The sequence below is a fragment of the Alligator mississippiensis genome, chromosome 4 (assembly GCF_030867095.1).
Source record: "Alligator mississippiensis isolate rAllMis1 chromosome 4, rAllMis1, whole genome shotgun sequence".
Lineage (NCBI taxonomy): Eukaryota > Metazoa > Chordata > Crocodylia > Alligatoridae > Alligator > Alligator mississippiensis.
The window spans coordinates 185,558,985-185,583,661 of NC_081827.1; the positions used below are offsets into that span (position 1 = coordinate 185,558,985).

The 24,677-nt window shown below is 41.8% G+C and overlaps 1 protein-coding gene and 1 long non-coding RNA gene across 12 annotated transcripts in view; one reads left to right on the plus strand and one right to left on the minus strand.

The window, feature by feature from the left end:
* Nucleotides 1–24,677, minus strand: part of IQCA1 (IQ motif containing with AAA domain 1) — a 192,448-nt gene that overhangs the window by 27,633 nt on the left and 140,138 nt on the right. For 4 of the 5 annotated variants that reach the window (XM_014594399.3, XM_019492023.2, XM_019492025.2 and 1 more), the window contains 3 exons: nucleotides 15,322–15,392; nucleotides 10,106–10,188; nucleotides 4,869–4,976 (listed from right to left, as the gene is read on the minus strand). In XM_014594399.3, the coding sequence (XP_014449885.1) occupies nucleotides 4,869–4,976; nucleotides 10,106–10,188; nucleotides 15,322–15,392 (262 nt within the window). The remainder of the gene's footprint in view (nucleotides 1–4,868; nucleotides 4,977–10,105; nucleotides 10,189–15,321; nucleotides 15,393–24,677) is intronic. The other variant, XM_059727177.1, reaches the window with a different exon arrangement.
* The window catches only part of LOC106738522 (uncharacterized), a 137,720-nt gene that overhangs the window by 1,661 nt on the left and 111,382 nt on the right, over nucleotides 1–24,677 (plus strand). For 5 of the 7 annotated variants that reach the window (XR_009462057.1, XR_009462058.1, XR_009462060.1 and 2 more), the window contains exons 2-3: nucleotides 411–503; nucleotides 13,103–14,309. This is a non-coding gene — a long non-coding RNA (uncharacterized LOC106738522). The remainder of the gene's footprint in view (nucleotides 1–410; nucleotides 504–13,102; nucleotides 14,310–24,677) is intronic. The other 2 variants (XR_009462059.1, XR_009462061.1) reach the window with 2 other exon arrangements.

A 24,677-nucleotide genomic window follows, 5' to 3' on the forward strand; every position in this document is an offset into this window, starting at 1 on the left:
GGCATTTGTCAGTATAATTTAAAATCTTTAGTGTTACTTTCTCTCTCTTCCTTTCTGCCCTCACACTTTTCCTTGGGAAACTTCCTTTTATATTATATTGATGCTGTTTAGTAAGAACTGCAGAGTCTGATAATTTGTTTTTTAGAATATAAGTTATTTGAAATGAGCTAGGCAATGACAGTGCTGTTGTATGTGCCGTCAAGTCATTGCCCAACAGAACTTGGCTACTGCACTTTGCAGTACAAGCATTTTACAGCCCTACTTACTGGCTGATTTGTTTTCTGTTTGTTTCCTCTGCTTTTTTTGATGGAGGTGGTAATGTATATCATCTATATCCTATATTCTTTCTGCCTGCTTGCTCAGATAGGGAGGATGATGCTCAATCTCTGTCTAAGATTCCCATTTTCTAGGGCTCTATCCTTTGCTTCTCCTGACCTGAAGAAAGCTGGTCGCCCACTTTGCCCTGCTGACTGAAGTAGTGAGTCTTGGCTAAATCAGATTAGGTAAGTATCTGCGTTGTGTTGACAGAACAACAGAAAGAAAAGCAATTTAGCTGGTAAGTGAGAGGAAGATATTTTCTGTGGTTGTCTGTGACTGCAGGGAGTAGATACTCTAGTGGTATTGTATCCTCTGGAAATATCCTCTTGGGAGAAAAGGAAGCAAACTGCACTAAAAGGAGCTTGTGGACATGAAAGGGTGGTACCTTCAAACTTCATGGTTAAAGGGTACTTTTGTTTTCCGGAGCTGTAGCCACCTTATCCACATTTTTGGGGGAGAGTCTCTGCTCTGGTGCATATCAATCTTTCCCTCCCAGGCCTGCCGAGTAGCTGTTATCTCTTGCACCTTCAGACATAGTTTCATTCCTGTCTTGCTCTACTTGGGGACTGGAGGGTTCTTCAGTGAAGGTAGGATTAAATGCTAGATATTCCTCTAGAAAAGTGTTGCAAGATGCAGAAGCAGGATTTTTTTTTCTTTTGCCTTTTTTCATTGACAATTACCATACATGGCACAAGATACTGCAGTCCAGGTTGATTTCCTTTCTCATGCTGACAAAGGAGGAGGAATCAAAGAAGAGAGACTAAGAGCTGGGAAATGCTCAGTAGTGTTTGTCATCCTGACTTGCCTGTCAAAATGGGGAGGAAGGATGTAGCACTTGTGCTGTCAGGGAGCAAGCCATTGAAATGTTTTATTTAGAAATTACTTTATCTATCATAATACAATGTGTGTACTGGGCAGTGAACGTCAAAGTAAATGTATCAAATGCCTGTCATGCCAATATATGGGCCATTAAAATGGTCATCATTTCCTTGCTACATAAAAGGGTATATATCCTTATACAGTAATTACCATTTCAACATTGCATTTAAACAGTAATACCTGCATCATGTCTAGAGGGCTTGTAAACTAGGTGACTAACAGATTATTGGGGTATGGAAAAAGTCCCAAAGGTAAGAGCCCTCTGCAGAGATATTGTCAGTAGGTGTGTGCGAAGTGGGTAGTATTAACTTCAGATTCGGATTTGGCCAATTCGGGAGACAGTGATTCAATCTGGTGATTCGAATCACTGTCCTGAATTGATTTGGCCAAATCTGATTCAGAGATTCAGCTACCACCATCACCGAAACTCCAAATCGGCCCCACCCCTGCCCGCTCTCAATGGCTTTAAAAAAAAAACAAAACCAAAAAACAAACAAAAAAAGGCCCACATTCACCGGCTGCTGCCAGGCTGGGGCGGGGGGACGATCTCTGCTGCCCCCACTGCCCTATGCCACGTGGGGGGCTCTGCCACAAGCACCCTGACACCCGCCTACTCTCCCAGCCCAGCCCCATGGCTGCCTCGCCCAGCCCCAACTCCTAGCCCTTTAAAAAGAAAATTAAAAAAGCCCCCACTCACCGGCTCTTGCCAGGCGGGGGACAATCCCTGCTGCCCCCCAATGATCCATGCCATGTGGGGGGGCTCTGCCACAAGCCCTGAGACCACTGCAGCAGCTGATAAGTGGGGACTTTTTTTAAAGGGTTGGGAGCTGGGGTGGGCAGGGCAGCCATGGGGGGGTGGGGCTGGGACAGTGGGCAGGGGTCAGGGTTTGTGGCAGAGCCCCCCCCATGCAGTGGGGGGCAGCAGGGATTGCCCCCCTGCCTGGCAGCAGCCAGTGAGTGGGGGCATTTTTTTAAAGAGCTGGGGCCGGGTGGGGCAGCCATGGGTGGAGCTGGACGGGGGGCTAGGGGAGCAGGCAGGGGATGGGGCCTTGCAAAGGTCCTCCTATGGTTCCATCCCCCTCCTCCAGCCCCACCTTCCCCACCCCCTACTTACCAGCATGGAGACCAGGTCCAGCTCCCTGCTGCAGCAAGCAGCGATTGCCCGAATCACTGAAGCTCTCTGAATATTTTCTGAATAGATTCAGAGAGCTTTGAATCGATTTGGACCTTTTAATCTGTCTCCTGATTCGATCTGGATTCAGAGATTCGGCCACCGAATCAGGCCGAATCTCCTCCAAATCGAATCAGCACCTGAAGCTTTGCACAGCCCTAATCGTCAGTTCTAGAAAACTTCAAAAGTTTTATTCCAGGCATCAGGAACAAGACAGACTCTGCCTTCCTACAGCCATAAGGCTTGACCAGCAAAGGAGATGACAGTTTAGAAATTATGTTAAAAGGAAAGCAATAAGCCTACTTTTCAGTGAACTAGTGACTTAAAGCAATGGGGTGTGCACCGCTGGCGGGGTGTGAAGGAACACTGGGAGGTTGCAAGAGGCGCAGACATCAGGGCAGAGGGTGGCGTGAACAGGGCAGGCAGATGGTGGTGGGCAGCAGCAGCAGCAGCAAGGTAAACTGTTTGCAGAGAAGCAGGCAAGCCCTTCACATTAATTGACACGCACATTATCTGTGAATTTGAAATCTATAGGTATAGGTAATTTAATTAGATAATGTAAGTTGTGTTAGTCCGTTAAGTTTATGAAAGCATATTTTGCATGTCTGTTTTTGTCTGGGTTGAGGCGGGGGGGAGGAGGCATGAACAAAATTGTAACTCAAAGGGGGCTCATCTCAAAAAGTTTGAAAACTGCTGACTTAAAATATTATAAGCCTTACTTCCAGCATCATGAAGTGTGTAGTAAGATTGTTAACCACTAAAGTTCTATGAATATATTTGGTCACCCCATACCAATCTACTATTATTATAAGTAGGCTTATTATAATGAGAACGGTAGACACCTCCAGAGTTAATGCAACTTCTATTGTAACTTCTCCTTTCAGCTGCTGACAATTTTCTCAAATTTCTTTTGAGCTGAAATGTTATCTGCCATCATGTGAATATTTTAAAGAAACTCTTACCTATAGACACACAATTAACTAGTACTGAGGGCAGTTATCTAAAATATTAACCATAAAATATCACTCAAGGATAAAATAATTTCTGTGACTCTTTTTTATCCTTGGGCTATATATACATACGTTTCTTTTACACAAAAGCATTCAGACTGCCATCACAAATATAATCTGTTTTACTAATTCAAGGTCTTTTCCTCAGAGTTTATCTCCAATTTAAAAAACAGTAGAAAGTATATGGACCCTCTTAACTATGTAGGAGGAGCCTTTGGCTTGATTTAACTTCAAAATTAGCTACTCCAGTGTCATGATTTAATACAATCTAACTGATATGTGAAATAAGACTGGAGTCTGTGTAGACAGGCAAGAGTCATGTTTAACTTGGTGTCAGTTAGTTGTGGCTAAACCTCTGGCTCCAGTAAGGTTTACCCATGACCAAGTGACATGCTCTTAAACATGAAGGTCCTGGTTTACTCTCCACTGCCAAGTCCCTTAACATAGTAGTTACCATGATTCTTCAAGGTTGAGTGCTAATGCTGAAGACTAAGCCCTTTGAGGAAAAACTGTCATTCCTCCTCCAAATTCTTAGGTTTGAAGCAGTGTTGTAGGGTCAGCCACCTGCTATCTTGGGTACACCCACTAATATTTGGAAGGGGCTAGAACCAGAGAATGCTTTGAGAATGCTCCTGAATGTATATTGAAAGAACTGTTGAAGTACAAGGTCCATTATTGATCCTGGTCTTTGTGAAAAACATGAACAAGGAAAGGGAAAGGAAGGTTCCTTTTCTCCCTTTGTTTTGCACACCAGAACATGAGTCTGAGACAATCTGGCCATCTTGTACTACAAACTGGATGAATGGCCAAGAATGATGCTACATGGGACTGAACTGGGTGAATAAGGATTTGCCTCTAATCTGACTGGAAATTTTTCCCAAAGTGAAAATAATAAATACCAAATGTAAAGCCCCTTGCTGCATTAGGAACCTGTACTCCACAAGGTTGGAATAAAATATTGGTATAGACAGTATGTTTAAACCCCCCGCAAATATCTTCTTCAATATTAATAGTTGCCAGCACTTAAAACTACAAGAGCGTTTAGAAGTGTGCTCTTTCAAATATATGAAATCTACTCAGACTAATTCTTTAAATGCTCATATTGTTTAGTACCAAGTAACATAAGCCGGCTTGTAAAAGGTAAATTGTAACCCCAGCTTTTCCCTTAACTTGATTAATTTTAATCACTGGAGCTTGTTTTAGCTATTATCTTTCCCAAGTGATTTCCTTTATGTGCTGCCATTCACAAACTGTTAAAATGCAAACAGAGATGGCAAGTAAATGCAGTACCTGAAAATGACGTGCATGCTCTTTTATGCTCTATTAAAATGATATGGTCTTCATTCAAAATGTTTAATTGAAAAACAATTATACTGCAAAATGCTTTAGATTACAATTAATCAACACTGTCAAAGCTAGTAAAAATATATGTTTCTGACAGGAAGCAAACCATTGTATTCTGCCCTCCAGTAATTTTGCTGTGCTCTTACCTAATGGCAGTATTCCATACAGTGCTATTAGCTGTCTGACATCTGCGAGAGAGGGCATTGGCTCTATATCTACCTGACGAAGTGTAGTCCCCAGATAGCTGTACTCGCCTGCAGGGAGGAAGCATGAGCTTAATAAATGTAACACAGTATTGTTATAGAATGCATAACTCAAGTAATGAAAAACTATCATGGAATACAAATTTAAAATGCTCTTCTCACACCAGTAGTGTCAGGGGGCAGGGATTTAAAGAGGGCAATATTGCCATGGAATGCAGGCCCAGGAAACTTTAAAGGTGAACTGAAAAGAAACATGGAATTAAGCAGAATTTCATCTCTGCTAGCCAGGTTCTGGAGGGCATTCAACAAAGCAGTGCTGTGTTCCCATGAGTGGGAATGTGTGGTTTGCGGTGCCTCAAAGCCTTTTGAGGCATTGCAAAATCCATGTGGTGAATCCATTCCAGGAAATCCCAGTATCTAAAAAAAAAAAAAGCGGGGGGGGGAGGGGGAAGTGGCGCAGCACACGTGGCTGCAGTGTGTGCCACCAGAAACCGCAGCCTGGCTGGGCAGAGCCACGCTCCAGCTGCTGGCCAGGCTCCAAGTGGCTAGATTGCTGCTGCTGCAGGTAAGGCTGCTGGGGCCATTTGTCCTGTGTCAGAGCACATGTGCAGGCGTGTGTCCAGGGACAACTAGCAGTGGCAAATATATGCTGCTGCTACTTGTCCCCAGGAAAATGCACGTTCCCACTCATGGGGACGTGCCTAGTATGTCTTAGAATACCCCTTGGAAAAGGTTCTTGGTTCACAAAAGAATCATTAGTGATGCTAGGAATTGAAACACCAGCAAAATCTTGGGATGTGAAAGTGTTGTATGTTTGTCATTGCAGTGGAGCAACATGACTCAAAAGGATTTCAGGGCTGGAAAACATGCATTTTAAAAGGCCAACTACCTCATTCCCTCTACCACATTTTACCTAGTTGGGACACTTAGTGCAACAGTCTTGTTTTAATTCAAAGTTTGTGTTTTGCTTTGCAGTATACTTTTTATTTTTAAGAAGGAGCAAAATGTACTGATGCACATTGGAGCAAAAAGACTGATATGAACTGGAGCAATCTGAAACTCAAATGCCTATTTCTTCTCTTATTAGAGTTGTAATCACACTGCTCACACTGTCAGGGTCCCCATTCAGAGCACAGTGTAGCACAGATATCTGGAAGGGTTGGACCCATACAAGAAAATTTAATAGTTTAGGAAAAGCAACTTCAGCGAGGATTAATTTCTTAAACATAAATAGCATGTTTTTAACTAATATTGTTTTGTATGTCGATGTAAATACCTTAGAATAAGAAGGGAGAGCACCCAAGTTATCTGGAAGGGATGTAAGATAAAGACAGTTGAGAGGTAAAGCTTAGTCATATTCAGGGTAATTTTGTGTGCATGCAGTGATACAATTGCCCCCTTCCCTTGGATGGTTAAATTCATTTTACATAAATTTCTCCTTTTTATCTCTTAAGGAGAAACCAAAAAAAAACCTGGATAGGAATTAATCTTCAGAGACTTAATTAGAAGGCATCAAATGGTTTAATTGCAACTAGGCATAAATCACAGTGGATATTCTCTGACTAATTTAGATAAGGTCACTAAGAAAATTAGCTCACTGATGTCAGTTTGTCACATGGAGGGACATTTCAGTACTTTCACTCAGTGTGACTTCTTGCAATGAACCTCCCATTGTGGTTCCCCAAGAATCGTGAGCAAATGACCTTCCTTGGTTTCTACTCTGTATTGGTTACAGCTGAAAGATGCACACTTATTTCCAAGCAGGCTTTGATCTGACCTTGTAAAATTCTGACCTTTTTAAATTAAGGGGGGGTGTGTGTATTTTTTTTAATTTTTTTTTTTTAGCTTGTATTAAATAACAAATTTTAGGGCTGGGCACAGGGTCAAACTTAACTACTCTTTGTATTACTCTGAAAACCAGGATTTAAATCTGCCTTAACTGGAAAGCTGAGGATTCCACTATGACAGAATCCTGTCCTGGTGCAACATTGGCCTTGAGTAGCAGGTCAGGGGCTATATGGAGACGTAACGGAGTAGGAAGAGAATGGTTAGAGTATTCGGTGCTCTAGAAATTCTTCACCTATTTAATGACTGTTGGATGATGCAAGTATTATTTGGAGCAGCTTTGAAGCTGCTCTGTGATGTGGTGGGGCCAAGCTGATGCACAACAGCCTAAAAATTGAAGGAATATAAAGTTAACTCGGACATCACTGATTCTCTAGGAATCATCTTCAATCATTCGATGTGAGGAACTAGTGCTTAGTGTATATGAAATTATAGGAGAATGTTTAGATTTTTACAAAACTGCAAAATGTCACAAGCTGCTATTTATTATTCTGTTGGCTGAGATGATCTTTTAAAGTATCCATTGTTGAAATGTCTGTTAGACTTCAATGACCTTGACAAGGACAGCTGGTACTGGTTGGGAGAGTGCAATAATGAAAAGCTTCCATCATTGCTCACAGTATTCTCTGCTCTTTAATGAGTATGTAATGAATAGAATACTGGTTAATTTAGCTTTTGCTAGAGTGGTCAAGGACTCTATTGCCATGTTACTTTTAACAGTTTATAAAAAAAGAACAACATGGCACTTAGAGGTGATTTGAAAGACTGTATTTTTTTTCCTGCTTAGGTATATAGCATTTTAAGGGCTAGATGCATTGTATGTTCTAGGTACTGCCAAATTCTTTAAAAAAATGTGTAACCCCTGGCTCTGTTACTGGTGAGGCCAAAGAGAGCAGGCAATTGAAGATAGCAGTGCAAGTGGACTGAGCCTGGTACTAATGAAGGCAGTGGCTTAATGAGTGACTGACCCCACCTGGCCATGTGGGGGGGAGAGGGGGAAGAGAGGGTGGGGTAACAGGTCTGGTCAGGTGACCAGAAGTAGGTTGGATTCGGGCAATGTTTCTCCCACCTGTGGGTTGTGACCCAAAAGTGGGTCACAAGAATATATGAAAGGGTTGCAAACAAACTTTAAAAATAGATCAACAAACTTAAAAAATGGATTCTCCTTTAAAGGAGAAATACATGGGAAATCATGGCTTTTCCCTTGCAGGCTGGCAGAGTTCCAGCTTGCAAGGGGTTGCTTGGGCTCCCCCTACCCCACACAGTCCACCCTACCCTACATACCTACCCACACACTCAGGGGCTGGGGCCTGGGAGTGGGGGGAAGCAGGGCAGGAGTGAGGGGCACTGAGTCGTGACTGGCCATCAATGTTTACAGATGGGTCTTGGTACAAAAAAGGTTGAGAACCACTAGATTAGGGGATTTAAACCTAGCACAAGGCTATACCAGGAGGGCAGGAGGAGATGAGTGTGATGTGTGCATTGGCATGGAGGCAGGTAGGCAGGCAAGTAAGTTACCCAGGGAAACTGGGAGAGGAGGTCTCCTAGGCAGGTAAGTCTTATGGGATGCTTTTACAAAGAGGGAAACCTGTTTCTTTTGTGGAACAGATGGCTTGTTCTTTTGGCATACTTTTTGGCTTGATTTGGACTTGGGAATGGGAGGACTGGGTTGCAGCTGCAGGGAAGGAGGAGCTATGGATAGGTAACCTGCCCCCCCTCCCCAACTTTGTTTTGTCATGGGGTTAAAAGACAACCACAAGCTGAGGAGCAGACCGTAAAGCACACAGATGGAACTCTAAAAAGGTGCAAGACAGCTATTGAAGCTGGACCTAAAGCCCAGAAGCTGAAATCTTTACCAGTGGGCCAAGGCAGGCATGGCCATAGAGGAAAAGGGGCCTAGGTTTTAACATCTGAAGCCTTGGCAAGCCCTCAGAAACCCACAAGGGCAACCCTGTGAAAGAAGAAACCCTGTGTAGATGCTCAGGGGTAAAAGGACCTGAGTAGGGCAATGGGTCCAGTGGAGCTGACTAAGCTGCCTGTGGAGCTGCTACCACTCCTAGGACTTCCTTTCACTTCTCAATATCCAGTAACATCAGAGTTGTGGCAGGCGAGTAATGGAGGTATAGGGAGACCAAGAGAAGACAGCAGCAGAGCAGCACAGCCCCCCCATATCCTTTTATAAAATGTCTCTTTAAAATTAGGGATTTTTTTGGTGGGATACTACAGTGGATTCCAGTTTAAAAAATGTCACAACTTTCTTGGAGAATGCATCAGGTTGGTGTACCCCATGCAGAATTGCACTTCCTTTTTTAAAGTGCTAACTTGAGTGCACTCGAATCTTTCCTTGATAAATGCTAAAAGGAACAGATCTAGAAAACTGAAATTCATCCCAAGGTCAATTGGCAAATACAAGGACTGTGCCTCTATTAAGCCCTATTTTGATGGTTTACATGGCATTTGAGTGATTCATGGGTTTTGTGTTGCTTCTTTGCACAGGGGTGAATTTCACCTATGGAGTATTAGACTATACACATAAAATAAAATTGAAGAAAATATTATGTGGAAGGTGTTTTGGGTGCAATATAAAACACAAGGCTGCTGTGCAGAAAGGATCTAGGGTATTGCAGACATTAACTGATGGGTCACTTCTCCTGAGAGCTTCTTGTGAATTCCTAAAATTCAACCTTTTCAAATTTGAGTCCATGAAGCTAAGTACCTATCTCAGTATTTAGGCACTTAATTTACTAGTAGAAGTTAGCGTGCCAGGTACCTTTTAAAATCTGGCCTTTGTTCATTTGGGTGCCTAATTTCAATTATTTAAGTTTGATAATGGTGGCCTAGAATCCTATTGAAATTGCAACTGTGCTTCATTTCATTTTGACTTTACTGGTATTAGTAATTAATGAACCTGAAGAAGTGTGCAAATTAGATTAAACATTTGGATGTTGCAAAGACGCATCAAACATGTGACCTGGAAATCTTGTGCAAAAGATTTTTTCAGCACTGTTATGTCTTGACTGTAGACATGCAAACAGCTTTCTTGCAGTACTTTGATATTTCTCTTTCTGGTGCCAGGCTAACTCAGGCATGACAGAGTAAAAACACACACACTGTTTAAGGAAAGGGTGGGGGTGGGAGGTGGGAAGAAGCAGAAAAACAAATTTACATTTTAAATTTCAGAAAAGTGAGTTCATGTTCATTAGTTTTTTTAGTCTATTGTTTCATTCAGACTTGTCCATTTAAAATTTGTTCTGATTGGGGTTGCACTGTGAATTATTATTATCTATCAAATATACATTAGGTCTGATGCAAAACATTAAAAATGTGTACTTTACCAACATAATCGGAGAGTTTCACAGTCTTCGGCTTTATTAATAATCCTCCTTCTACTAGCTCTTTGTAGAGAGAATCGATGGTTCTATACACAATGTACAAAATTTAAGAAAATTCTAGGGATCTGTGAACAAAAGCCCAGTACTTCACTAATAAAACTGTATTGAATCACATGTCCTTAATTTAATAAAAATGTACCTTTTTATTGGGAGAACAAAAAGATTAGTTTAGACAAAATTTCATCAATAACCATCTTTTCTCAAGTACTTTCTCAGTATTTTCTCAAGTTATTGTTTTATTTCCTGATATGCCAAATGATTTCTTAATACTCATGACATTACCCTTTTTCAGGTAGTACTATATCAGTTATGACTTCTTGTAGCAGACTTATTCATTAATATCAATTACTGAGAAGTTATTTTTAAATGATATTATAACAGCAATCCTAACACAACTATATATGGTCACTTGGCATCTGCAATTAGTAGCAATTCATTAATTCTTCCCAGAGTTAACTTCATTTTCAATAAACCAGCTATTAGTTAAAAAGATAGGATTAATCTTTTGAGTATCTACACCAGTTGTTACTCTAGTTCAGTAGTACCCTGTGTGAAGGTGACCAGAGCCAGATGCTGGAGAGGAAGGTAAGAGAGTGGGAAAACAGGTGGTTGAAAATAAAGAATAAGCACCCATAGGGGAAGTCCCCTCCCTATTCTGCCGTCTTCTATTAATGGTTGTCTTATGTCTTAATGAATGAGGATATAAATTATTAATTTTTTATCCTACTTAATAGTATCTAATATTTTCTCTTTTCTAATGTCATTAGCCATAGGAATGAAGGAGAAGAAACTTTTTTGGTGTCGTGCCTAAACATTTTGCTTCAGTAATATTTTGTGGCAATGAGATATACAGATCAATTCATATTGTGTCAAGGAAATAATTTATTCAATGTGCATTTATTAACTTTCTTGTTTTGGTATTTGAAGGGTTAATAGGAATGTCTCTATTGACCTCTAAATCTTATGGGTTTTTTTTATATACATCACTTATATATCATGTCTGAAAGTTAAATAATTCCAGTTTTCAGTCTCCTAAGAAAATTGTTTTGTGCCTTTAATTGTCACTGATCTTAATTTAGGCATTTTAGTTCAGTATCCATTTTATTTTCAATAGATTTTTGCTATTTCACTTGAAAAAATTAGTCTGTGCAGTGTTAAGGCTGTGTAGCTTAATATATGAGCATTCTGAAATATAAAACTTAGTGTACTTACAGCAACATTAATTCTGGCACTTTGATTCGCATTTTCATTGCTGAGAATATAACTTGATGCTTTTTATGGTAAGCATATATCATAAAATGTACAGAAGGTAGAATGTGGTGTTAATGTTGCTGTAGGAACCATAACTTCTGCATTTCCTGTCTTATTATTTTAACTGTTCAAATTTAATGATACATGAACGGAGCCTCCTCCAAATAAAAGTGTGTTCGCACCCTTTTGTTGACTGAGGCCCCTGTGTTTCTCTACCAGTAAAAATGCACAAAGGTGAACATAAGCCTCTGCTGGCTATTTCTGAAATTCTGTCCCCTGCTCTGCACAGCAGGAAGGAACAAAGCATGGCTCTCACAGGCCAAAGAAATCATACTCACTATTTAGCTACTAAAACCAGATGTGATCTTTATAATATTATAGAATGTATATACTTTAAGTGTTTGTAATCAAGTAGGTCTCTTCTAATTTAGAGAGAGCAGAAGTATGTGTTCATTAGTTACTTGGAGCAACTAGGATATGAGAAGTCATTTTCCATATACTTCTGTACAATTTTTAGTTTGGCTTGAGGGGTTTAACATTTTAAACCAAATATGATAGCATGATTGATTGTATTACTTGGGATGCAAGAGGTCTCATTATATTAGACTCTACAAAAATGGACTGGATTCAATATAAGGTACTTCTGCCTACCAGGGGCTAAGCATGACTATCTCTACAATGTTCTTGGTTTCTGCTCCCTTATGAGTTCCCCATCGTAACTTGTCACTAGGTTAGCTGGTGTTAGTTGGTATGTCAGCATCAGCTTCTGTTTTGTAATGTACAGTTGAAGTGGGCAGATTATTGTAAATGTATCACGTGAACATTGAATATTGAAAATGCAGGTGGCAACTGACTCCCCAGCCCAGCCCAGCCCAGCCCCTGGCTTCTTTACTTTTCATTCCATCCCATCCAGGAAGAGTACACACCAACTGCTGAAACTTCCTTAGCCTGACAAAGGGTTTTTGAACCCGAAAGCTTGTTTAATAACTATTCTCCAACTATTTGGGTTGGTCTAATAAAAGATATCAAATTCACCCAAGGAACCCTGTCTGCCGGTGTCAAAATGAGAAATTTGTTCACATACTTCAAGTAAAAAAAACTTTGTTCTCTGACCAGGAATATTTAACATTATAAGATGCCTTTAAGAATGTATATAGATTTTTTTAGATAAGTAGACTGATTTATATAACATGCACATTTTGCGTGAGAAAATGTGGTATTTCATGAGCTCTTATCTCAGGGACTTTAAATTAGATGTAAAATCTGACTGACACCTGAGACTGATGGGTGTTGCTGCACCTACTGCATGAAATAGTTATCAGTAACTTATTAAAGAATTGGGCGAAGATGCTGCAAATGGTTTGCATGTGTATCGTTTTACATATTTAATTGGTATAATTTGAAGTCAGCGAAGTCTGGTTATTGAAGCATTGGTTTGTATGCATCATTGAAAACAGTACAATAGGACTATACATTATCAAAGGAGCATTTCGTTATCTTGTGTGTGATGCAAGATCATTCTATTAGTCAAGAAGGGAAGTGGTATTTGTTGAGGATGCAGTAAAGCCTTTTTACTTTGAAATGTTGAAAACATTAAAGGAGGTTATTTGCAAATTTGTGATGCATTGTTTTATCTAGGCTTGCATGTATGTTTCATAGCTGTTATTAAAGAGTGTTTATTCATTGTAGGGTCTGTTACGTCTCAGCTCTGTGTTCTTGGGCAACCCTGGCACAGGATGCAGTCTGTCTGACTCACAAAGGACTCACACCCCTTCCCTCCCCTCCTCTACCTAAACGAAAGTCATTAAGATGCAGTGAGAGACGCACCTAAGACCCTCAAGATAAGGGTGACAAGAGTGAACCAACTGCCCTAGGTCTCATTTACATCTGAGATGGAACCAGATGACCATTCATTTACATGAGAGATGGAGAACAGAAAGCCTGAAGCAGAGACTGCAGTGAATTCTGGGACCAGAGAAGCAGGGGAGCACTGCATGATGGGGAATCTGTGCTCCAAATTTTTATCAACCCATGTTCACACACACCCAGCTCAGCATTTATCAGACCAGTTCTAATCTGGATTTACTAAGGACTTTTCCCCCCCCAGACACACACACACCTCTAAGTTTAATAGGCATCTCGGGCCATACATTCCCCGGTCCCACTATGGGAGGCCTATTTAAACTTGATTGACTAAAACTCGGTTGCTGGGTTAGGGAATGCTGAGGCAAGACACCGAGTCAGAGGGGGTATGGACAACATTTGAACAATGGTTAAGGGTTCATCACAACGTCCAGCCCGTTGGAACCCTAATCACAGGTGTTATCGTACCTTTCCCGAGACGACTGGTGGGAGTCCTCTCCACAAAAGGTTATGAACACCCCAATAATTGCTTTAAGTCTGTTAAAAGACTATAGTAAAATCTGGAAAAGTCATGCTAAGCTGAGGCTTGTGCACAACAAGTACAAATCCAAAATCCTGATGCTGCAAGCTATCTATTGTTCCTGAAGAAACCATGAGATATCCCATCAGGATATCTGCCATCCATAGGAATCTCAAGCTGGCTCCCAAGTATTTGGTTACTCCCTAATCTTAAGTGTTTCCTGATTATCAGTGTTCCAAACCAGATGTTCCAAACCAGATAACCCCTTGTCAATAGAAAAGACAATGATTTACACTACTGAGGGTGCTTCGAAGCAGCTGAACTGAGGGTATAAAAATCTGTAAAAAGTGTGTGCGCTTCAAGAAGAAGGAAGAAGAAGGAAGGAAGGAGAGAAAGAAAGAAGAAAACTCCTGTGCTGACACCATCCCCTGTTGTTCTTGGGACGCTGGAAGAACAGATCATCTCCCTTCAAGGACTGTGCCTGTCAGCTCTGCAGCCTGAGTACCTTGTGTGGTGAGATCCCAGCGCTCTCTCTCTCTCTTTTCTCTCTAGGCATAAACTTCTGAACCTGAACTGTATCAGTTAAGCTTGAGCTAAGTTTCCCCAAATACTTAGTGAAACCAGGGTAGTATTGTCATTGTTTGTGTTTGTTTTTCTTTTGCATGTCTATTACTACTAGTACTATTATATATTTCATATGCTTAGCAATAAATAACTTTTATAGTCAGACTGGTAGTAACTAGGTACATTTTTTCTTCTCTGCTTCTTTTTCCTCCCGTGCTCTGCAGCAATGCTTCTTTTACCTAAGCTAAAGATCCCTGTGAAGCCCAAAAATATTGTGGGGTCTGCTCATCAAGAGGCCAAAGATTGGGATGTGCTGAGTTTGAAACACATAAGGGGATCAGCTTGTACAGGCTGATTGACCCAGTTTGACTCAGACGTGCCCTGTGAACTGAATGCTGGCCCATGAGGGTGTCAGCTGGACACCCAGCCGGATTCAGAGGGATTCTGTTCACCTGTGCTTGTGTCTGACTACATTTTATTGTTGCTCTTATGAACTGATTCTTGGCATATGAGGGTGTCAGCCTGTCCATGCTGATCAGCCCGGCCAAGTCAGGCGTGTCACGTTAATTTGTGTGTGTTTGTGTGTATGACTGATTTGGTGACTGGAGGAACCCAGTCCCATTGAGATTGAGTCCTGCAAGATAGCTCCACTGGGGGTGATGGCTTGCAGAAGGGAGAAATACAGCTTCGTATAGTAACACAAGCAGCACATTGACAGAATCACCAAGACCCTAGAAACTATCCCTAATAAATGAGCACACCCCAAGGTAATGGGCAAATTTGGTAACAGGTCCTTCATGACTGCTAGGCTGCTGACACTGCTAGTTTGAACTGTAAGCTTAACAGCAGTCCACTGTTCTACTATACTTAAACAGATCTAAAAGAGATGACAGCATGGCAAATATGAAGGATACATAATTTGTCACCTTGTTAATCTTGGGTAATCTGGTCCAATATTTACCTGTCAGGAGTTAGATCTTTCTCTTTCTTAGATTTTTTCTTCTTTCCATCCTTCGTCCCTTTTTTCTTTTTCTGAGGGCCATAAATATGGACAGTAATTAACTACATGCATAACGTGACTATATATTTGTGTTTGACAGGAACTGAACTGATATGAAAGACAGAGCAGCACTACTAGTTCAGTAAATGTCAATACATTGGTACCTGTTGTTTACTAACCTGGCATTTTTTATATAGTCCTCCACAGCAAAAGACTTGGTTCTTGTCTTTGTTCCACTCCTTGAGGTAAGAAGGTTGTAACCCCATTTCTGAGTGAGAAACTGAGCAGGAGGGATGACTAAGCCTGCATGGGAGACTTTGTCCTGCCAGACACAAGCAACTCGGTTCCTAATTGTGTCTCAGACAATGGGGATCTATCCACAGCCTAGGTGTTCCTCTCTGGTAGGCTTTTTCAGAGTATACCTACCAAATTGAGCTCAATACAAAATTTAGTGGTGGTTGCTGCTTTGTTTATTAAAAGATGTCTGTCAGAGAAGAAGGTGGCAGAGGACTCTTTTGATGCAATAGCTTACTGATTACATACTCACCCAGGAAATGAACTCAAATGTACTTCTGGATTTCAATATAATTAACTAAAGAAAACCATTTGTTAGTCTCCCTTGTCATAGACTAGTGCACAACATTGTGAAATTAAGCTTGGTATATTATGCCACTGTCCAGCAAGGTATTTAAGCATGTGCCTAACTACAATGCTTCACATGTTTAAAGTTAGACAGACGTGGTTAAATGATTTGTTGGACTGACATGTTACCCTTCAGAAAAAATTTACTATATACATAATAACCTTCTAAGCAGGAATTCATAATTATTTTATGTCCTTAATAACAAATGCCTTAGAGTTTCATGGATTACAACTGTTTTTTAAAATCTTTTCTGGCTATCTGAAAAATGTTATTTTTCGTGGAGCAATGCAGCAATAATGAAAAATATTTCAATTATAGCTTTTCAAAGAGTGAGTTATAATCTATATAATCTACTGTGCAAACCACCTGTAACAAATGTTATACAAAAAAAGATGTAGAAGCATATGTTATTTAATTAAATCCAAAACTATAAAGAGAAGAAAACTGGAGAAGGTTTAATATTTTTAATGATCCTATGTTAAAATGCAGATATATCCAAACATGCAGAACTATGTCTCTGGTGTCTTTACATGAACAGGAGTAGTTACGTGGCTTCATAGGGCAAGAAATATAGACAAGTTGGTCCCATAAAAGATATGGCCAAAAAAATCCTTGCCCTATATATGTCTTGGACCATCACAGCTACAGCCCTGTTATCTATAATATTGTCTTTTCAACATTTCTAGCACATTAGAAAAGATCACATTATGTGGATTAATCGGGAAGGATAGATTCATTTTTATCTATATGAAGACACTAAACATATGTTGAATTTTATTAGGCAACTGGTATCTTCCTCAAGGCTCGTTGACCAGTAAAGTAAAGCAAATACTAAAAAAAAATAAAAAGTAAAAAAAAAAAAAAAGTATGATTATGTAGAAAAATGTTTTTTGTAACTAAAATGAATATTTCTGGGAAATTTGAGCAAACAATCAGATAAGATGAAATATGAATTGCTAGACTGGCTTCCTTCAAAATATATCTTACTGAAAACTGCTTTTTAGGAAAGGATGGCGCCTAATGAATGAAACAAGTTAATCATTTCGAATAAAAAATATATTTGATTCTCTCTTCAAATGCTGGTCCATTCCTTTTACAGTGCTTTTCAGTTTTCTGTACTGCTTATTCTATATTAAAAGTGCATTTATTTAATCTGGTTGGTTGGTAATCAATTCTAATTCTAGCAGTGGTACATACAGAGTCTTGTCTCTCGCACAATCACTGAACCTGTTTTGGTTAGTTCAGGTACTGCTGTAAGCAATGGGCTGTGTGAAACACCACCATTTTGTTTAGACTTCCATTTCGCCATTCTGAAGCACTGTTCCATTTTGTTTCGTCAAAACTGTTTCACTATTTCGACACGTTTTGATGTTTTGCCCATAGGCTATAATAGGGAATCATGAAAATGCCTATAACTTTGTCATTTCTTTCCTGATTCAAATGAAAACAGCAGGTATGGTAGCCCCTGCTGCAGCCACAAAGCCTGTTAAGTTTCAAAGAGATGGGTGCAGGGGTTTCTGGGAAACTGCACCTCAAACTGTTCAGATCAAAACTTGTGTCACTTGCAAGTGTGAAGGCAAAGAGAATTCTCAGTTCAAACAAAGTTTTTTAATTTAATGCTGTTTTTCTGTCCCTTCCCCAGAGCACTAGGACTGAAAGAGACTTCAGGGAAGGATCACAGTCACTGGCCAGCTACACAGTCAATAGGAGAGCAGTCCTTCCCCCCTCTTCCCCCTCCCTCTCCTTAGTTTCTGTTGCAAGCAAGCCCGGCTTTGAAACTCGAAATGTTTTGAAACTTTTGAAAGGTTTTGAGTGCCCTTGTTTCATTTCGAAGATGTTTCGAAGCCCTTAGTTTCATTTAGATTTTACTGTTTCAAGCTTGAAACGCCTCGAAACGGCTTTGAAATGAAACACCAGTCGAAATTTTGCACAGCCCTAGTAAGCATATACAGCAGGGGTTGTCAACCTTTTTAAACAAGTATACCCCTTTTGTCTCAAAGTTTCAGCTCATGTACCCCTTTATATTAAAATTATTTGGGGGGGGCTGAGTGTGTGCATAAGCAGCTAAGTTTGTGGGGAAGGGGAAAGGGCCATGGGGGGCGCAGATTGAGGCCCCCACAGTGAGGGAGGGGCATGGGCAAGGGCTGGAGTGAATGGAGGACAATTAGAGCCTGGGCAGCTCATCCAGGGGTCCGGAGGGGAGCTGCCCTGGGAGCGGTGCAATGCCACGTGTGTCCTGCCGCCAGGTGGGCAGGGCGTGCAGCACAGAGCAGTGGTGGTAGGCACTTGGCATTGTACTGCTCCTGGAGCAGCTGCAGCAGCGCGCAAAGCCCACCATGCAGCGGCAGCTGCCTCCATCCTGCACACAGGTCAGGGGGGCATGTGCCCCCCAGGCCTTTGTCGGGGTGCACACAGCAGCAGGATCCTCCTGGTGTCCCTTATGACTTTTTAAAGTACCTCTAGGGGTGTGTATACCCCTGGTTGACAACCACTGATGTACAGGATGAGTTGCAGCAAAGCTCTACAGCCTGGGTTTTCAGATATCATAAGATGGAGCAGAATTTAACAGTGACATAGAATTCCTTCCCAAGTCAAAATTTCATCAGCTGCTTTTCTTATTTGTAGCTGTGTTTGCTACTATAGCAATTGGTAGATGACAACAACAGTTTATGTGAAAAGTAAGAGAAAGAAACACTTGAATAATCTTAGTGTTTAGGACTTAGAAACAACGTGTACTCTGAAGCCTGACCATGACTCTTGCCTAGATGGTACAGTAAGATCTTTCTTCTCATGGAAGGTGCTAGAAGTGTGTCTCCCAGTAAGTTTGTACCATATCATATTTAATTGATTTTCATGGGAGATTAGAGAAGGAGGCAAACTGTTAAGAAATGACAGCAACTGATTCCAAAATTAAGCTCATTTGCTAACAAGCTCCCATGCAGATTTGAAATGATACTGCAGCAGTTATGTTTCCTCTGCATTTTTCTTAGTGTAGGAAAACAGGATTGTACAGCGCTATGATGAAGCCCTGAGTACCCTAAAATGACTTTTGGATCTGTTCCTGGCAAATGCCACTATCCTGTTCTATGTCCCACTCTGCTAGAAGGTTAATTATGATCCCTTTTATTTAAACCATGAAACAAGTAACACATGCATATGCTGTAAGTGGATTTATGTGTAAACACCCATCCACTCTTGGAGTCATTTGCTTTCCTCAAAACTTCCTGCACATTTTTCCTTCAGAGTGATCAGATATTTTGCAGAAATATTACAATCCTGTAAACTGCATCCTGTTCAGCAGTATAATTGGAGACACAAATACTTACAAGATAAAAACGTTCAGAGAAGGCAAAACTTGGATTTGTGTGTGCACCAGGTACACTTGGTCAGGGGTGCTCAGTCCCTGGATTCATGTCATTAGGTCTGTAGAGAGCTCTCCACAGGTCTGGAAATTTGGCAGTGGGGGAGCAGTGGCACCATTCCACTGCTGCCAAATTTCCAGACCAGTGGAGAGCCCTGCAGGCTGGATAGCGTGGCCATGCGTACATTAGAAAGGGCATACAGGGTGGCACAGGGCCCGATCCTACCATGCAGGGCTGGGCAGGGGCAATGCAGGGCCTCAGAGCCTGATCTTGGCATGTCAGACTAGGTGGGAGCAGCATAGCGCCCAATCCAGCTTGCGGACCAACCCTGTGCCATTCATCTAGCTCATAGGGCCAAAAGATTGAGTACCATTGCTCTAAGTTAATAAAGGCTAAAGATTCTGAAAATGAAGAGCATCTTGTCCCATATGTGCTCCGTTTACTATTAAGTTATTTCTAAACTTTGCCACTTTATTTTTGAACATCTTTCAAATCCATTCTTTTCTTGCTGCCCACATAGATTATATATCAGGTTCACTGCTCTGGGATGGAGGGAGCCCCAATACTCTCAGTGCTCTTTTTGCATCTTGCATTGCATAGTCATGGATTAAAATGCATGAACAGCTTTGGGGGCAGAGAACATACTTCTTCAAAGGGTCCTTTATCTGACTGCAACTTCCTCCCATGGAGGATAGAAGAGTATTTATTGGAAAGGCTTCTAATGGGAGTCCTCACTACAGTACTTCATGCAAGAAATCCCAATAGAAAGACATTACCAAGAATCCTCAATAGTGAAAAGTGTGTGCCTGTGTTTGGGGAGAGGAGAATAAAGCCTGGTGTCTGCAGCGGCAGCGATCCCTCATGGTCAAGGATGGTCACTCCCATGGGTCAAGTAAGGACTGTAGATGAGTCTGTTGATGGTTAAGAAGGTGGCTGATCCTTGAGCTGCAGACTCTCTGGCAGATGCCACAGGTAGTGGTTAAAAGGAGGGAGGACTGAACTGTGGATTTCTCAGTCTTGTTTCCTATCCTTCCATTTCTTTTGTTTCTCTTCCTCCAGGGGAAGACGGTTTTCCTCAAAGAAAGATGTACCTTCTCTCACAAAGTGTCACCATGTAGCCCTGTCCCAGATTAGTTTGTCTCAATTTATGATGTCAGTACCACACTTAATGTTTGCCTTGAAGTTGTCCTTGAAGCATTTCCTCTGGCCTCCTTGTATCCTTTGTCCTTGGCTGAGTTGAGAATATAGCAGTTGTTTTGATAAACATACATCGGGCATGCAAACACAGTGCCTTGTCCATTGCAGCTGATGTTGAATAATCAATGCTTCCATGTTGGTGGTGTTAGCATTGGAAAGGATACTAGCATTTGTGCGATGATCCTCCCACTTTATGCTAAGGATATTCCAGAGGTAGTGCTGCTGAAGGCATTCCAGGCTTTTCAGGAAATCCTTGTAGTTTGTGAAAGCCTGACATATTGTTAGTAGGAATCCTTAAAGTTTTTGACTTTCATAAAAATTAAGTCCACATACCTATGATATTCAGGACTGTCTAGCACTCTATCAGTAGCCCACCCAGTCTTATAGGTTCTCTGCCTATTCCCTCCATTGTAAAATCTTTCCTGAAACCACACTTCTGTGATACCTTTCAGTGTTCGGCTACTTTACATAGAAGTGTGGAGAGGACCTGTACTAAGGAATGTCAGTCTACTTGTTTTTGGATCCCTCTTTGCACTGCAGTGCAGAGCCTGTTTCTGCTTGCATTGATACAACTCCCTTGGGTCAGATCCTGCTTTCTGTTATGAAGCATATTCCAGAGTAATGTTATTAAATGCAGACTCACATCAATAAGTAACTGAGTAAAATGCATAAACAGCACAGGAAGTAGGGGCTAGAAAATGGTGGCCACCTCCCTAGGCCAGAGTTATTCTTGCTTGCTCTTCTGCTAATCTCATGAATTTTTTCTTTTGGCTGCACAGGGGGCAGCTTCAATAGGAGGTGAGGAACATGTTCTTAGCCATGCTTAGCCCATAGCTTAGTAGTTAGAATACTTTTCTGGCACATGAGAGATGTGGGATCAAGCCACCTGAAGCTGATGCAGGAGGCTAGAATTCAGGCCTCCCATTTTCCAGGCAACCGCTCTAATTGCTAAACTAAGGAAGAAGGGAACTTACTTTATGCTGAAGTCAGTGTTGCTGTCTGTTAGATGTACTTATTCAAGTAAATATCTTTTCATTCAGTCCCAAGGCCTGCTAAGATGTCTTACGCCACATGCATCAAGTAGAATTGCAACCAGATACAGTTGTCGTAACAAGTTAAAACTCCACATTGAGAGAATAGAGAGGTATGTGCCTCCTGGGAAAAACAGAATCCATCTCTGTGGGTTCCTAAATGCTGCCCAATGAAAAGAATGGGAGAGCCCTGTGATTCTGTAGGGCAAAGTATGTTGTCTCTCCAGAGGTACAATACACTCCCCATTGAAAGAATAGGAGATATGGACACCTCCACAGGTGACATAGGATCCCTAGTCATACTGGATTAAAACAAGTGATGGTTATGATGGAGATGTCTTGTCAGCGAAGGAGGACTTGTGCCTTAGTATTTACATGTAGCTTCATAGAATTAGCATATGCAGAGAACTTTGCAGTTCCATGATGCTCTGCGAACTGGGCATACACACTTATTTTACCCAGGGACTTGAATTCCAAATAATGTTGGTGTATTAATCACCAAAAGCATATATATTCTACCATGCAATCTTATTTCCGAACGCTAAGGGCAAAAACGGCCAGTTCTAGTCTAGGGTGGTAGTCTCACTCTTGTAATCCTTTTTGTGTTCAAATACTTAAATCTATGGTACTGTCAGTTAGATATTAGTTATGTTCAGGGTGGCAGTGCACTGGTTGTACCTGCTACTTTAAAACCATCAGGCAGGCTTTGGGGCAGCTGGCAGGTAGGTTCAGACCCAATTAGGTAGTCACCTGACTGCAAGGGGCCACCTGATTGGAGGGGGCTGGGCAGGGAGACTATAAGCCCAGACTCTGGGAGCAGAGCTGGCAGTTGCATTTGGGGAGCTGGACGAGTAATGTTGCACAGCCTGGATCACGTGGCAGTTAGGAACTATGGGGATGGAGGAGGTTCTTCGTGGTTCTGGGTAAGACTCATAGAATCACAGAATCAAAGGGCTGGAAGGGACCCCGAAGGATCATTGGGTCCAGCCCCCTGCATGAGCAGGAAAGACATCTGGGGTCAGATGACCCCAGCCAGGTGACCGTCCAGTCTTCTCTTGAAGACCTCTAGGGTAGATGATTGCACCATCTCTAGGGGGAGCTTGTTCCATAGTCTGGACACCCTATGTGTAAAGAAGTTTTTCCTAATGTTCAGCCTGAAACTATCTTCCAGGAGTTTGTGGCTGTTGTTTCTAGTTTTCCCCCAGGGTGCCCTGATGAACAGTTGTTCACCGAGCCCCTGCGGTAAGCTGCAATCAGGTCCCCTCTCAGCCTTCTTCTCCTTAGGCTGAAGAGTCCGAGATCCCTCAGCCTCTCTTCATATGGCTTGCCATGGTCATATGGGTGGCCGTTCTCTGGACCCTCTCAAGCTTTAGCACATCCTTGTTGAAGTGCGATGCCCAGCACTGGATGCAATACTTCAGCTGCAGCTGCACCAATGTTGAGTAAAGTGGGAGAATCACTTCTTTGGATTTACTGGAGATGCATCCATTGATGCATGCCAGAGTTTTATTGGCCCTAGTGGCTACTGCGTTGCATGCCAGCTCATATTCATGCTGGGGTCTATTGTTACCCCCAGATCCCTTTCATTTGTAGTGCCGCTCAGGTTAGCGATGCCTAGCCTGTAGGTGTGCTGGGGGTTCTTCCTTCCCAGATGCAGCACTTTTCATTTCTCTATGTTGAACCTCATCTGGTTCTGTTCTCCCCAACATGGCAGCTTGTCTAGGTCTGCTTGTATCTGCAGTCTATCTGTAGGTGTGTCCACACAACCCCATATCTTGGTGTCATCTGCGAACTTGGCCAATGGGCTTTTCACCCCTTCATCCAGGTCATTGATGAAGATATTGAACAGCACTGAGCCAAGTACTGACCCCTGGGTTATGCCGCTGCCCACATCTCACCAGGACGACACTGATCCATTCATTTGGACTCTCTGTGTCCTACCCCATAACCAGTTTCGCACCCACTTGACAGTCCCGCAGTTGAGCCCAATATCTTCCAGTTTTCTGATCACTACCTCATGGGATACCAGGTCAAAGACTTTCTGGAAGTCAAGATATATGATGTCAACCACTTTTCTGTCATCCAGGTGATGAGTCACCTGATCATAGAAAGAAATGAGGTTGGTCAGACAAGACCTGCCTGCGACGAAGCCATGCTGGCTGTCATTCAGTATCATTCCTTCTGCAAATTTGTCACATATCGCCTCTTTGATGAATATTTCCAGGATTTTCCCTGAAATAGAAGTTAAGCTAATTGGCCTGTAGTTTCCCGGGTCTTCATGCTTCCCTTTCTTGAAGATGGGCACAACACTGGCCCTCTTCCAGTCCTCTGGGATTTCTCCAGAGGCCCATGATTTTTTAAAGATCTTTGCCAGGGGCTCTGCGATTACTTCGGCTAACTCTTGCAGCACTCTTGGGTGGAGTTCATCCGGTCCTGCTGATTTATATATGTCTAATATATTTAATTGATTGTACACCAGTTCTATGGCAATGGTGGGAACGGTGTCAATCCCGCCCTGCTCATTCTGTGCCCTACCTGGCATGTTGTTCCCCTTGGTCTTGTGAAAGACCGAGGCAAAGTAGTCATTTAGGAGTTCTGTTTTTTCCTGAGTGGTAGTGACCAGGTATCCTGAGGCATTGAGCGGTGGCCCCACGCTCCCATTAGTTTTCCTTTTACTCCCTATGTAGCTAAAGAAGGACTTCTTGTTGTCCTTGATTCTTGTAGCTAGTTTTAGTTTGGTTTCTGCCCTAGCTTGCCTACTCTGTTTTCTACAAGTGCGGGCCATTGCCAAGTAGTCTTCCTTAGAGGCTGTCCCAAGCTTCCATTGTTTGTACACCTCTTTCTTTTTCCATAGGAGGACTGCAACTTCCCTGCTTAGCCAAGAGGGATTTTTAACCTTTCTGCTACTTTTTCTCCATAAGGGAATGGATTTTCTCTGAGCCTTAAGGATTGTATCCTTAAGGAATGACCATTCTTCTCATGCTCCCTTTTCCTGTGGTCCTTCGTTTCTCAAGGCATTCTGTACTAGTGACCTGAGCTTATTAAATTTTGCATTTTTGAAGTTTAAGACTTCGAACTTGGTAC